This window comes from Nematolebias whitei, chromosome 6 (assembly GCF_014905685.2).
Source record: "Nematolebias whitei isolate Nwh7 chromosome 6, NemWhi1, whole genome shotgun sequence".
Taxonomy (NCBI): Eukaryota; Metazoa; Chordata; class Actinopteri; order Cyprinodontiformes; family Rivulidae; genus Nematolebias; species Nematolebias whitei.
The window spans coordinates 31,807,197-31,823,262 of NC_056503.1; the positions used below are offsets into that span (position 1 = coordinate 31,807,197).

Sequence of the window (16,066 nt, forward strand, 5' to 3'; positions counted from 1 at the left end):
GAATAGAACCCCCGGCAGCGATGCGCAAGATAGACGCAGTAGCTAAATTAAGGTTGAATGAAACTAGCTAAAATGCTACTGACGTAGCGCTTCACTTCTCTCACACATCCCCCCTCCGGTCGGCAACTGCAGGCACAAAAGTAGTGTGCGTCTAACCACCCCAGTCAATTAGTTAGAATACAAGTATGTCTTAAAAACATAAAAACCTGGATGACCGTTAATTTTCTGCTTTTAAACTCAGACAAAACAGGGGTTGAGGTTTTTGGACCTGAGCATCTTAAGAATTAACTTTGCAGGCTTTCGCTTCCTCTATATGGCCATAATTTGGCTTACAGATCTAAAGTTAAAAACCTTAGTGTTATTTTTGATCAAGATAGGTCTTTTAACCCCCACATTAAAAAAGTTACCAAGACCGCTTTCCTCCACCTGATAAAAAGTACTAAAATTATAAACATCTTGTCCAAAAACGATGCAGAAAAACTGGTCCATGCATTCATCATGTCTAGACTGGACTATTGCAATTGTTTATTATCTGGGTGTCCAAAATATTTCTGTAGACAATGCCGAAAACAAGCCCCGATACTCAGCATTACGAATCTTTTTCATGCTATAAGTGGAGTATGAAGCGTGTGTGAAACTGCTGGTCCGACAGACTTCAGCCTCCTTTCCTGAAACAAACCACAGTTCAGAACTCATTTAAGCCGTGCTATGCCTTATGAGAGGAACAGAGGTGGTGCAACATTAAAGCAGTGGCTAATCATATCGCTAAAGACACAGTCCTCAGTGGCTAACAAGACAGCTAAAGTTAGCCGTCTTGTTAGCCACTAAGGACTGTGTCTTTAACAATATGATTAGCCACTGCTTTATTAATGTGCCGCCACCTCCTCTTACTGTAAGACTTGAAAATCTGTGTACAGTAGTTCTTTTTCTGACCGTTCAACTTCACGCAGCCTCTTCCTCCTCCCTCGTTGAACACAAGCAGCCCCTCACTGCTGCTTCACATACGCTTACCAACGCGAAGGTGGCGCAGCTGAAGAGGATTATCCGGTATTAACAAAGTTCACGCTCAATAATCCAGGTATACAATCCATCCTTGACTGATGAAGTCTTCTGGATGGAAGGTGAAATGGTTCAGCACAAAAAAAAAAAAAAAAAGAAAGAAACTGTCCAGATGCCCTGTCTGAAAATTGTTGGATTACCCAGTATTATTTAATATATGTTCATAAATGTCTAAAAAAACAAACTTTAATATATGTAAATAGTTTATTTTTTTAGACATTTATTTTGTACCGTTACAGCTGTTGTTAATAAATGTGCCTGTGTGGCAACTGGGACAAAGCTTTGACTCAGAAATATATTTTTGTTAGCACAAGCAAAACTTGTACTTATATATGTAAATAAATGTCTAAAAAAACAAACTTTAATAAGTAAATAGTTAATTTTTTAGACATTTATTTTGTAGAGTTACAGCTGTTGTTAATAAATGCGCCTGTGTGACAATTGGGACAAAGCTTCGACTCAGAAATATATTTTTATTACTTTATAGAAAGTTGTTTTTTTTTAAAGATATATACTGTATATCGTATATTGCCATTTTTCTTAAAATAGAGATATTAATTTTGGTTCATATCATCCAGCCCTACTCCCTGTCAAATTCAGAATAGAATTCAAAATCTTACTTCTAACATACAAAACTCTCAACAACCTAGCTCCATCTTATATTACAGATCTTATTGTTCCATATTTTCCTAACAGAGCACTTCGTTCTCAGACTACTAGTTTTCTAGTGCTTCCTAGGGTTTCCAGCAGAGCTTTCAGTTATCAGGCTCCTCTCTTGTGAAATCAACTTCCAGTTTCTGTCCGTGAGGCTGACACATTGTCCAGTTTTAAGACCAGGCTTAAGTCTTTTATGTTTAATAAATTCTATAGTTGGTGCCAGCTGAGGTTTGGGACTGCTGGAAGACGAATTGACCACATTTCCTCACTCTGCTGCTGTCTTTACTTGCGCTACTCTGTATTTGTAATTATTTCCATCTTTAACATGCGTTTTATTTTTCTTTCCTCCAATAGAAAGTACACCTGGACCTGCCATTCTGTGTTCGTTTCTCCCCCCCGTCCTCTTAAACCTCAACCGTTCGAAGCAGATGGCCGCTCGTCCTGAGCCTGGTTCTGCTGGAGGTTTCTTCCTGTTAAAGGGAGTTTTTCCTTTCCACTGTTGTCTTTGTGCTTGCTCAGGATGGGAGACAGCGATGAAGTGAAGATTTTATGCAATCTGCTAGCTTCCTTAGATAACTTTTAATAATTGGCTTTTATAATGTATGCGAATATATATATAAACTAAACAGAAATAAACTGAACTAAAATGCTGGGACTTGGATCTGGTGATAGTGGAGGCCACTGGAGTTCAGTGGATTGAATCAACAGACCAGACAATGTTTTTAGAATTTCTTGTCCAATTTTGGTGAGTTTGTGTGACCTGTAACCTTAATTTTCTGTCCTCAAGTCACAGGAGTGGTGCCCGATGTGGACTTCTTCTGCGGTCACCCATCTGCTTCAAGGCTGGACGTGTTGTGTTTAGAGATGGTATTTAGCATTGCTTAATTGTAACGAGTGGTCATTAGAGCTACCGTTGATTCTCTGTAGACACAAATGCTGCTCCCTAGATATTCTCTTTTTTGGCCCATTCTCTTAAAACCCTTGAAATGGTTGTGTGTAAAAATCAAAGTACAGTAGATAGCTCTTTCTGAACTGCTCAGACAAGACAGTCTGGCACCAACAACCATGATACATTCAAAATGACTCAGCTCTATTTACTTGTTCTGAAGCCCGGTTTGAACTCCAGCAAATCTATATGCCTAAAGGCATAGAGTTGTGCAATATGCTCGACTGACTACTTGAGTTAACCAACAACTCAAATATACCTAATAAAGTGGCATTCGATTACTATTAAACAAGTGCGGAACATAGGAAGAAGCACAAACCAAAACAGTATTGGGTTTCTAATTAACACGCCTATCACTGATTGTTCAACTCTGGCACTTAGATTATTTGTCACATCGTGACAGAGAACGCTTGGCTGATCATTTTTGTCAGACAGTGCAGTTACATTAAGGACTTAAAGTCAAAGGTGTGAGTATGAAAGCTTTTCATCTACAAGTTAAGATTAGTGGGGGGGGGGGAGCTCATTTTTAGAAACTATGTCAGCTGCTGCAGTTCTGAAAGGATCTGTCATAACATGCAACGTTTTCTAGAAATCAAAAAGTAGCTAAGACTATCAGTACTTCATACGCCAATAAGAACGATGGACTGATGCAAAAAATAATTCAGCTTCATAAGAAAGTTCTCAATCACTGTCATTGCTATCATGCAATCTTAACCTTTTTTGTGTTCACTTCATCTCCTGAGGCTTTTGAAGTTCACATATTTGCAACAGATACTGTAGCTGCTATAATGCTTCCTAGAAAAAAGTTGCAAAAACAAGATTGTGAGTGACTGCTGTCATACAATCTTTTATTGTCCTTAATTTTTGTTTTTGACTGTGGTTATTGCTCGTTAGCAGATGTAGCAGAAGTAGCTATTCTTAGCGTTGCTGCACCTGTTTGACAGAACACAACCAGCTGGGTTGGTATCCTAGGGCGAGGAAAAACTGCAGGCAACAGAGGAGGCTTACCGCTTATAAATTTTAAATCAATTACTCAACCTGAACAGCAGGCAGGGCTGCAACGAGCATGAGCACATATGTCTGGGAACAACAAAGACGTACCAACATTGAGATCAGCAAAACCAGTTACTTGACTTTCACACCTTTAACTGTCTTGGAGAGATGACACATTTAGTAAGAACAAAACACAGAGGAGCCAGCAAAGTTCAGTCAGGTGATCTGGACTATTTTTTGAGACGTTTCGTTCTTCATCCAAAGGACTTCATCAGTCCGAAGAGCCACAACAAACTGCGTCCCACAAACAGCAAACACACATAGTGGACCAACCACTGGACCACACTGAACTTTGTTGGATTTTCTACCTGGATTTTTGAGCATGACCTTCATACTTTGAGAGGAGATTGTTTTTAAAACACATCTGAGGTATCTGCTGACCAGTTGTAGGACAAACAGGCTAAAAAACTCATTTATCCCTGTAGCGATCAGGCTTCTCAATGAACAACTATGATTTCTGTACTGTTATTTTAATGTCTCAATATCTTGTCTAGTATGAATGTTTTATGTGCTTACTGACAGCGAAACAAATTGCCCCTTGGGGATAATAAAAGATTCTTGAACATGAGGTTATGGACAACCTATTAGGTAGTAGTACTGATATGCAGCCCTCTTAGTAAACTAAATTATTCAACCCCATGTTCTAAAGTTTACTTGTTTTGAGTCCTGGAGTCAGAAAGTTGAACCTCTTTTCCATTTTAACACATTTTATGGGCAGAACAATTAGGATTTCTAGCACAGGCCAAACAATCATCTGAATCACTACACCTGTATTTTTTCAAAGTCAAAGTTTATGTTTGTCATTTGCACCACATGTGGTACATGTGGTGGAACAAAATTGTGTTCACAGGGTCCAAGTTACAGCCAACAAAAGTATTAATTGTAAAGAAAAACAGTATTAAGATCTAAGATATGAACTAAGAAATACGCTACACGAAGAATACGCTAAGCACTAGTAGTACCAAAAACAATATGTCGAACAACAGCAGCACAACATGAGTCTGTGTGATCAGATGAGTACGAATGAACACAGCAGTGTTAAAGCATAATGTTAAATAAATAAATCAGCAGCATAAGATCAGCAACATGGAAAGTCAACAGCACATATCAACAATCAAGTGGGATTACAGTGGGTTTTTTTCAGTGATTATCCTGGTTAGGGATTCATGAGTCTAGCAGCTTCATGGTAGAAGCTGTTCCTCAGTCTAGTGGTTCTACACTTAATGCTCCTCAACCTCCTTCCTGAAGTAAGTGAGGCAAAAAGTGTGTGTGCTGGGTGAGTGTGGTCTTTCATGATGCAGGTGGCTCTCTTCCTGCATCTGGAGGTGTAGATGTCTGTGATGGTGGGGAGACTGACTCCAACATCTTCTGTGCAGCCTTCACCACTCTCTGCAAAGCTTTTCTTTCTGCAGCTGTGCAGCCTCCATGCCGCACGTTGATGCTGGAGCACAGGATGCTCTCCACTGCACACCTGTAGAAGGAGGTGAGGACTGAGCTTCCCAGACCAGCTCACCTCAGCCGCCTGAAGAAGTAGAGTCTCTGATGAACTTTCTTGATCAGGCTGGTGGTGTTGTTGCTCCAGCTGAGGTTATCATTCAGGTGCACACCAAAGTACTTGTAGCTGGAGACCACTTCCACCGCAGATCCTCCAATATTCAGCCAGGGGGTGTAGGTTTGTTTGTTCAGTCTACAAGCAGCATACTCACATAGTGGACCAACAGTCCACAATGTGAAAGTGCTGCTTGTGGGACTGAGTTTGTTGTGGCTCCTCGGACTGATGGAAGTACATTGGATTAAGAACGAAACGTTTCAACAACAACCAATAAAAAAAAAAAAATCGTTCCAACGACCTGTCTAAATTGTGTTGGATTTTTTTACCTGGATTATTGAGCATGAGTTGATATTTTGGCTACATTTTCAATAACATTCAATGTTACATTTCAATACATTTTCATATTAAACAAATATCAACAGTGCAGTGATGAAAATTTACAACTTAGTTTCAGCTTCGGCAGCTTTCAACAAAATCATTCAGCAATAAGCATTCCCATGACATTTTCACAAGAAATTAAAAATTTCTAGTTTGAATAGATGCAAAAACATTATTTTCTTCAAAACGTTATCACTGCTCTACTCTGGTTCATTTTCTTTGTCCTAACGGACGAGAAACCAAGTATAAACATGCTGAGCTTTCGCAGTAACGGTTGATGCTTTTCCAAGAAAGGGAAAAGAGATCTGGCAGAAAGAACAGACTGCAGTGAAGGTGCATTAACACAAAAGATGGTTTGCATTTTATCTATACGACTTGTGAAATTGTGGTTAAAACTACTGCCGAGTCAGCAAGACTACTGCAGATAACCCTGCTGACCTGCAAATACTATACATCTGTAGATGAAGGGATAACCGAGGATTCAGCAAAGAACATTTTGAGTAATGAACAGCAACTCACAAGGAACCATTTTTGTTTGTGACAAGTTATATACTGACAACCACTAAAACACAACAAGTGAACCTAGTTCTTTTACAGGAGAACCACATGTGGAGGGTAAAAAGTATTCAAGTGCCACTTCTGAAAAGTCACCTGAAGCTGACAATTTAAAAACAATGTTAAAGCTAAAGGTTAATGACAGTTAACAACTAAAAAAAGTGTTGACAGATTAGTCAGTCGTTCAAAAATGTTGCACCAACAAGAAAAATGCACATGCAGGACAGCTGTACAGTCAGCAGAGCTTATAAAGGAATCTACAACAGTTTGAACCTATAATCTGTACATTTAGTCCAGGAGTGGTTTTGATTGTCTTATGTTTAAGGTGAAGCGATACTTGTACCATGAGCAAAATATCTTGTGAACCAGAAGACAGATTTGAATAAAATTACCAAAAAGGAACCAATGAATGACCGTCTACAACTGATTAATATTATGAGTTAACAAAATATAAGATGGCCGCCACACCCTTAAATAAAAAAATGAGCTACAACTAGTTTTACAGATAGAGCTCAAATTTAGTGTGGTTGTAGCTGAGCATCATCCCTCACTAATTTTTGTAGAACGTCACATAATGAAATATTTTTACTCAAAATACTGGCAATAAATGTTAGCAACAACCTTGCCTGTTATGAAAATTACTCACCAACCAATGAACTGACCTTAACGAAACTCTTAAAGTAACCGGTGATCGTATATTTTAGAACATTAAACAACTAAATGGCATCACAGAACACAAAAAATGGCTGTAAATTTAACAGATAGCACACTAATATTTGACATGGTAGTAGCTGAGTCACACTTAACACACACTCCATGTGCTTGACATTGCACAATTTATTTGATTCAAACTTTATACAAAAAAAAAATTCAGGTGACCGTCGTCACTTTTCTACAAGCATCGACAACATGCCAAGGCAAATTTCAAGAGAAAGTTTGGAAACGCTGGCATCAGAACAAAACAACTGTCGGTTCTTATTTAACATGCAAACGACAGTGTTGAAAATAGCCTCGCCCTCCCATTCTCCAGTCCTGTTCACGGCCATTTCACACTGCTGTGCCATGCCGTGTGTTGTTGCAGCAGCGTCATTAACACACAGCAGCTGGCATGCCAGGTTTGTCAGAAGTGGGGCACACAAACAAGCTTGCGAGATGGTGAGAATACATTAAAAACAAACAATAGTCTAGATTTTAGCAGGGCGTTATTGCATAAAAGCTACATTATGATCAGTGTGATTACGCACAAACAGTGGAATGTGTTCCAACTAACTGCTGAGCAGTAAAAAACGTGGCAGACCGAGGAGGAAAATGACAACACCTGCAAACCTCAGGCTTCCAACCAAACCAATACAACACGCAATCAAACACGTACACACATAAATGCAGCCCAAGCAACTCCATGCATATTTTAGATATCACCACAACATGTTGATGAGGACTTTAAGAATTTAGTAACATTGTAAATATTTGCTTAGAGCTAGGCCTGTCGGGATAAACAATCATTCAATTAATCGCATGATAAAATGAAAATTATCGACCTAATTTTCATTTATCGGCTTTATCTTTTCTTCGTGTCTCTCTCTTTCTACTGGACACTGGAAGACAAGGCTCAACTCTGGTGCTCTTCACTATTATCGTTTATCGCAATCATTTCTGAGACCATTAATCGCCCAGTAAAATTTGTTATCATAACAGGCCCACCTTCAATCATTTATGACACTGGTTTTAAAAAACAAAGCTGAGCATCCATTTCCAACAATAAACCAGACTCATTTTTGAACACTACAAAACCTGAGTAACGAGATCAAATTTTTTTTTGCATAATGTTCAAATATCAGTCTTTTGTGGACTGTGCAGACAGTGCAGTTAGGATTCGTCACTTCGAGCCTCTAAACGTGAGACGAGCTGGAATGAGAAGGAAGAGCAAGGAATTCCTGTTCGACAAGGACATAAAGACCAACGCAGTTATTGCAACAGTTCTAGCATTCACAATAAATCACTGGCCTTGTCTGTAAAAAAAATTGTGTTTAAGGTCACAGTGAAGACAAAAACAAAGTCAAAGAGCAGGGTTCAGCAGAAAGCAAACAGACATCACTTCTTAAATTTACAAAACAAACAAAAAGTGCATGTGCTACATAAGCAAGCAAAGATATACAGTATATATAACGTAAGCATAAGACGGTCAAAAAGGCTGTTATTATCAGCATGTGTTTTTATATTAAAGACAAGTTAGAATTGTAATTTGGGAAAAGAAATACCAGAGAAAAACCTCGGTTTACAATACGTTGGAACACTAGTTAGTTGGAATTTGTTTGCTGAGGCCACAAGTTAATCCTCATCCTGCTAGCTGACCAAACTGTACTTTGAATACCAAATAATGATTGTGCATTTACACTGCCCCTGATTATCCAACTTTACTCAAACACAAAGTTATTAAGGCTAATAAAATCGTGTTTATGTATGTTAAGACAGGTTTTGAACTTTTATTCACGTTGCATTTTAATGTTTCTACAACGACTGATTGATAAAAGTCAGCAGATCTAAATCTGGGAGTTTAAATCCCACACATTTTTCTGCCCCAGTAATCTTATGAGCTCTCGGTGTTTGTTATGCTTTGATGGAAAATGTGATAGTGATTGCACCAATGGTGCCCAACACCAGGCGCTATCAGCTGGCATTTAATAATATCAACTTGGACGGTTCAGTGGTGAAATCTTTGCAGCTATTTAATTTTAGTCAGATCAAGCATTATCTTTGTACAGAACAAGATGAAATTATATATATATTTTTTAAAGTAGCATAACTTATGGTCCAGTAATCAAAAGTGTTCATGTTTTATTCAGATGACTTCACAAAACTGCTGGCATTATTGAACCATGAAAATCCAGCACTGGTCTGCTGCTAAAACAAACAGTCAACTTTTTTTTCAGCTCTTTTTTCCTTGAAACTTCACACTGAAAGACTTTGCTTATAGGTTAGTTAAATGGCCCACAGTCAAAATAAACAACATTTAACAAGGAGTCTCCAATGAACTTGTGCAATGGGAAGCCAGAGAGTTTAGTTGCTCATAGAATAAATAAATAGACTGATTTGCTAATATTGGCCACTAAAAAAAAGCAATCTGTCATGTCTGTGCATAGCTAATCAATGAACAAGTGGGAAAATGAAGATGCATCATCAGCAGCTACAACCAGCTCACTGTAGCCTACAATTTAGATTGGTGCCCAATTCTCGAGGGCCACTATCCTGCATGTTTTATGGCACTTTGCCGCCGTCTCAACTCTCATCAGTTCCACACGACACAGCACCAGTTAAGGGCCTCCCCACTGTGGATACCCACCCCCCACTCAGCTCGATTTATGGGACCACCTTGTTTGAAGTTCCTGTTTGAGGCTGCTCCAGGGGGCTGATATTGACGTAAGCAGACAGTAGGCTTGACTGACCAGTGGCGCTAGATCACTGGATGACCCGTCCGGCAAAACTGTAAACTACATCTGAACCTCCACTTCCTCATTGTGTTGACGGACCAGTGGCACAAAGAATTTACCATTTACCGAGATATATCAGAGACAATGGCGCAGCATGGCTACACCCGGATTTAAAAACAGAGCCGAGATAAGCCAACGAAATTCAAGTTCGATTACAGGGCAATTAAGGACCACAACGGGTGGAGTGGCTCGAACACAAAAAGACCAGTTACTATCCTGCACACAGAGTGGGGAAACAGGTCATTCCCCACTGTAGTGGCAAACCATCTACACCTGAGAAGAACCGAGAAGAGGAGAGCCGAGCGGAGCCGCACTTACCAATGGCAAAGCGGCATTAGATGTTTCCTTGCTCTTCAGCAGGTCTTCAAGTACTGCAAAAGTCTGATAATATATATCACTCATTTATTCAAAATCAGGTGTTTCAAACCAGAGAGACGTCTAAAACATGCAGGATAGTGGCCCTTGAGGACCAAAACTGGCACAGCTGATTTAGGTTTTCTAAGTAAGAATGCTCTTATATATTTCCTGATGCATCTTATATATTATTTTCAAGTTTACAAGATCGTAAAATATATATTAACTGAAATTAAGAAATATTGGTAAGCAACCTGTCCAGGGTGTACCCCACCTCTCACACAGTGATGGCTGGACATGGGCACCAGTGACATCCCACGACCCAAAAAAGGAAGAAGCAGGTAAAGATGATGGATGGATGGATGGATGAAAAACACATATTTGCCAAAATATGCTTTTTATCGGTTTATAAAAAAAGAACATTAAACAAAAATGTTTGAACATTGCGCATTACTTAATTGTTTGCTATGACTAATGAGGCTACTTAAACAAATGCACATGAGCAGGCTCTTTTATATGAAATGCACTTTTGATATTTACCTAAGCTGCACCACTGATCTTGCTTGTTGGGAATATAAAGTAACATGGGAGGAGAAGAGGAGGGAGGAGGAGGATGGTATGAAGCACAAAGGGAAGCCAAGGAATCTCAGGATATGATTCAGTATTTGTACTGGCTTAGAAGAAAACAAGCATCACTCCGGTTTTAACTGAGGGAGGTAAAGAATCTAAACAACATGAAACTCTGGGTGAAAAACAAGGGGACAAACTACACAGGGGTATGACGAAAATGAAGCTCAAGTGCAGATTTCATCAGTAGACTTGCTGCATGTCGGGGTTTCCCTCTAATCTTGGTCTCGTCACATTTCATGCTCATTATCGCAATAAAAACTGGACAGCAAATCTGAAAAATCAGAGCGCTAAGATGCACATGGAAATTTGACACCCCTGTTGCCTACTGCTGCTCCCCTGAGACACTTTCCTCCCAAACCAAGTGTTTCCTTTAAATGGCGCCCTGCTTTAGGTTCACTCAGTTCAGAGGCTTTTTTTCCCCAGGCACAATTTAAGCTTTATATCTGCTACTTTGCAAACATTTCATACAAACTTACAACTCTGCCTGTGAATAAAGCTCCAGGCCTAAAGAGCTCATTTCACAGCTATGTTCTTAACAAATGAAACAAGACAGGGAGACATGGAAACTGACATTAGATCTGAAGATAAAAGGTCTACATGAATTGGGGCTACTGTGGCACTGAGCTCACTCCTAACGAGGCCTGAGGAACTTTCAGACATAAGCAAAACAACTGAAAAAATATCTAAAGTATTATTTAAAGTTTATGAAGTCCAGCAATGAAATACCTTCAATTTTGCAGCTCATATACGGCCAGGGTGCATACATTTAAATTGGACAAAGGATTTGGGAAAAATTGTAATTACAAAAAAATTAAAATGCTTCAGGTATTTAAAAGTTATTTGACAGCTGGGTCACAGTTTTGTAAACATTTTCTTTATTTACCGTCATATTTAAGTTAACTTGGGCATCTATAAGCAGAAAATAAATAAAATATGAACAGAGCTAAAGTACCAGTTTGGTCCTTAAAACGCACCACCGGTATTTAATTTACCTTTTATTTATACAGGTAGTCTCACTGAGTCACGAGAACTCATTTTCAAGAGAGACCTGTTTTTGGGAGCAGATGGTGGGGGTTAAGGGCCTTGTGCTCAGGGGGCCAGGGTGGGGCAAATGAGGGTGGAGGCAGGTGTGGGTGTTTCACTTTTTCCACCCGCATTTTGACGTCGACGGTAGCTGGAGTTGAACCTGCAACTTTCCGATCACAGGCCCATCTTCTCTAACCTCTGCGCCACCACTCCCCTAACACGTGGTGTTAGTTAATATTGTAATGTTCGGACAGATTTGACAAACGCCGTTTCCTGATTAAAACTATGATGATTAAAAAGTGGTGTATTGATGTTTTACTGTTTTAAAAACACAAAGATAATAAGACTACTTAAAACAAAATTACTCGAGCCTAGAGACTCATTATTAAAATTAATGTCTGCAGTGGTTCACTATATAACGTGTCCAGCAGTTTAATTAAATTGAATTCAGTTTGTTTACCGGTATATAGCTTTGGAGTATTTTCTTTATGCCTGTTTAACCTTAATAACATGTAAAAAAAAAAAAAAGTTTTTCAAACCGAGTTAATTTTAGAATATTCTTATGCCAGCAAAACAGGTTATGAACTAGAAATATTGACTTTATGTCTTGCTTGACAAGAGCAAAAATATAAACAGTCATTTCTGATAAGTTAGAAACAACAGACTTTTTACATAAAAATGCTATAAAGATTTATTTTAATCAAAGATAGTTACTTTATTCTTGCTGTATTCTAATTTAAACTACATTCTTTGTGACAGTACTGTACTTAGAAGAGGACTCGGACAAAATACTAAAAACAGTGTGCTCCTCATTTTGTCTTGATCCACGGTTCAAACATTAGATCAGGTGATAAATACAGTCAGCCTGTCTACCTCAGTATCCAAAGCACAATCTGTGGGAACTTTGGAACTTAAATAAGCTGCATGATAAAATTATTTGATTAAAATAAACAAAAAAAAAAACTAAAAATACAGTGCAGTCCCTTAAACACTAAGCTGTTTGTCATGCGTTTCAAAAGGCCCAGCAAACTTGGCTGACTGGTTTGGACGTTGCTCCTACAGAGTCCGACTAGAGACATTTTATGCTCAATTTACAAGAAACCGGCTGCCAGATATGAGAGGACAACAATGCTGTTAAGTTCAGTTAAGGAAACTGATGGTCAATTTTATAACACCTAGGATAACATTTACAGTGACATTCAGCCATGTTGAATGAGAACATATTTAAATTTCTTGGTGGTCGTCTGATCTTAAACAATAAAAATAAGCAGCCATATAAAACTTACAGCTTGTGTTTGGGTAAATTTTTACACTCCTATGTGGAACTGTCACATCTACATTTTAACAAAAAAGAAAAAGACTAAAAGGCTTGATCCTTAAAGCTATCCAGATCACACAAACAGAGATTTTAAGTTGGGCAGAGTAATTAACACCATATGTTATCTGATCAAACTGCAGTCAACTGTGTAACGTGTCAAATGCTGGGAGCAAACAACAGTTTTCACATTAGACCTGTAAGTCTTGTTGTTAAACAGTGTTCATGATCCACGTCAAAGAAGAGAGACTGCGAGTCACACAATGGTTTTCCAGCTCCGAAATCATGAGGTTACTGTACAAATACAAAGAACTGCAATGTTACTATGTAGAAGAGGAGCTAGACTCCCAAAACACCAACGAAATAAAACAAAACGTGACGATCCATATTAGGCTCATACCAAAAATGATAAAAATGTAAAAAAAAAAGAATGGAAAATTATTACCATTTTTCATTATAGCACATGTGCATATTATTTAGATTTTACAACAAAAAGCATTATTTGGTTCACATGCAGTTCACTGTAAAATGCATACTAATAGAGGGGGAGCTTTTGTTTCAGTGCAACGTTAAATGCGGCTTCAGAGTAAACAAAGTTAGGGCAGTGCCACATCCTCCCTGAACTTTCTGAGACGTGCTTTCATTAAACAAACGGAAACGTGCTGTAATAAAATGGCACACCTCAAGGAGTGCTGGGAATCTCAATGCACTGGACACAGCGCAGGCTTGGGCCTTCACGAATATATACTGTTGGGTTTTTAGGGAAAATTGAAAGCGACAATGAATATATCTTACTTATCTATTAAAACTTCTGTTTAACAAGGAGGTGGGGGTTCAGGCGCTGCCTCAGTTCTAAATACACTGTAACGTGACCCTGCAAGACGTTAGAGACTTCCAAGAATGACAACAAATACACTTCACGAGCACCGATAACTTCAAAGACCTTTTTTGTTTCACAACAACTATCCTGGCATTATGCATGCCAACGCTGACAAGAAATTTCTGTCAGTCTGAACAGTCAACAGCTCTTTTACTTTAGAGCTGAATGAAAATTACACTAAAAGAATCAGTTCTGGTAAATGCCAATTAACAGACATGTTCACACAAGCAATGCAGATATAAGATAAATCATAGCTCAACAAGTCATTTACACATAGACATACAAAAACATTAAAGTATTACCGTGTCTCCAGGGATCCTTAGGCTCCACTGCTCCAGAGACAATATCCTCATCTGAAGGGAACGTCACCTTTTTGCCGCCAGGTTTGTATTTATTGTCCTCATCCTCCACCAAGGGGTACAGTCCGGCTTGATTAGTGGCAGAAGTGTCAGTGCTGGATGTCTGCTTTGCATCTTGGCTTTCAACAGTTCTGGTAGATGGAGCATCCTGAGGAGTGGACGCAGAGTCCAAAATACCATCCGAGTTTGATTCAACATTTGCAGAATCAGCCTCCAACAACACGCCAGTCTCATCCAGACTCAGATCCACACCCATATCCATGTCCCCACCATCATCCCCCGTTTCTACAAAAACTCTGGTATTGTTAGCATCACTGTCCTTCATTTTCTCCTCCTTAATAACAGTCTTTTGCTGCTCGTCATTAAAGATCACGTCAGTGGGGTTATCTACAGCAGAGGTATTCTGGGCACAACTCTTTTTATTCCCATTGACTTCATCAATTTTCATTGTGTCTTGTGTCTGGTTGTTATCTTCCTCAGCAGCCTGAAGATTGTCAGTGAGTCCAGGCATCAGGATGGTTTCAGAGTCCTCTGTGGGAACAAGGTTTTGTTTTTCTGTGTCACAGTCCGTCATCATGTCAGAGATCCGAGGAGTGACCTCTTCTGTGCCGTTTGTAGCGTTACGATCATCATCCTCGCTGCTTTTAGATTTGACATTACAAACATCCATACAATTCTCTTCCATGTTCATGATTACATTTCCAGTGAAACTCACGTTTTCAACTGTGCCACATTGAATGGACAGAAAGTTAAACACTGACTAAGAACCAATGGACAAAGATAAGGCTGTCTCTATTTGCTGACCTTACAAAAATTAATGCTGATGAGCACCTGGCTTGGTCCTTTACTGGAAAATCACTTAAGTGTTTTTACATTTTACAACTGGAGGTTACTTTTCTAGCTGAATTCAAACACCCAAAGTCATAGGCGAATCAACTAATTAAAGTGCAATTTCATATGAACATTACCGCCAGAACTGTGTGATACTTGTGCACAAACGGACACTGTTTCAGAATTAGACATAAAGCACAGTTAGCCTAATATCCTGGCAGGTAAACACCACTCTGATCAATTGCTCCAAATTAGAAACCGACAAAAGCCTCCTTAGTCGTCAACACATTGCCAGCAGTAATAAATAGGACCAGGTCAACACACCGAAACAAACAAGTCCCTCAAGGTGCCTCCATTACGGAGGCAAAGTGAGCTTACAATCCGACACCGAACCAAGTCGACATGAATTAAAGAGAGCTAACATTTGTTAGCACGTCCAGGCCCGAGTGCCGTCGCTCGCCTGCGTTCGTCCGTTTTTTCCAAGTCCATTCTTTCGCGACAAAGAAAAAAAAAGAAGTATAAATATTTGCTTCTACTGTAGCTCTCTTGGTCTCACCCTCCTCGGTCGTGCTGCAACTCTGCTCTCATCACAACCCTCGACCAGCGGCAGCGACGAAAAAAACAGGCGTCACACTCCGAGCAGGGAGCATGTTGTTTAACCCGACCACGTTAGCGTAAACGGAGCCGGAGGCTAAGAGCGATAATTATTCACAACTAGAGTTAAGAGATTCCCAACGGTCCGTTGTCGAGAAGTATCGGTCTCCGATTAAAGTCAGGTGAGCCAGGTTTTTTTTTTTTAATGCAGCGTTACCCGTTCGCTTAGCCTGCTGAAGTCCAACAACTGTTTGTTGTTTGTGCGTCTTACGTCATCACGTCGCTGCGTTCACCGGGTGTACGTTCATCAAACGCCGAGGTGCACGCGCGAAGGCATTTAAAGGTGTTTACTGGAAACTGAGGTCAGACATTTAAAAAAAAAAAGTATG

General features: G+C 39.4%; 1 protein-coding gene across 1 annotated transcript in view; it reads right to left on the reverse strand.

Annotated features, from left to right (window-relative positions):
* Positions 1-15,481, reverse strand: part of ppp1r37 (protein phosphatase 1, regulatory subunit 37) — a 64,271-nt gene extending 48,790 nt beyond the window's left edge. Inside the window, exon 1 of the mRNA XM_037677803.1 lies at positions 14,196-15,481. Coding sequence (XP_037533731.1) covers positions 14,196-14,943 — 748 coding nt within the window. The 5' untranslated portion in view covers positions 14,944-15,481. The remainder of the gene's footprint in view (positions 1-14,195) is intronic.
* Between the last annotated feature and the right edge of the window lie 585 nt (positions 15,482-16,066).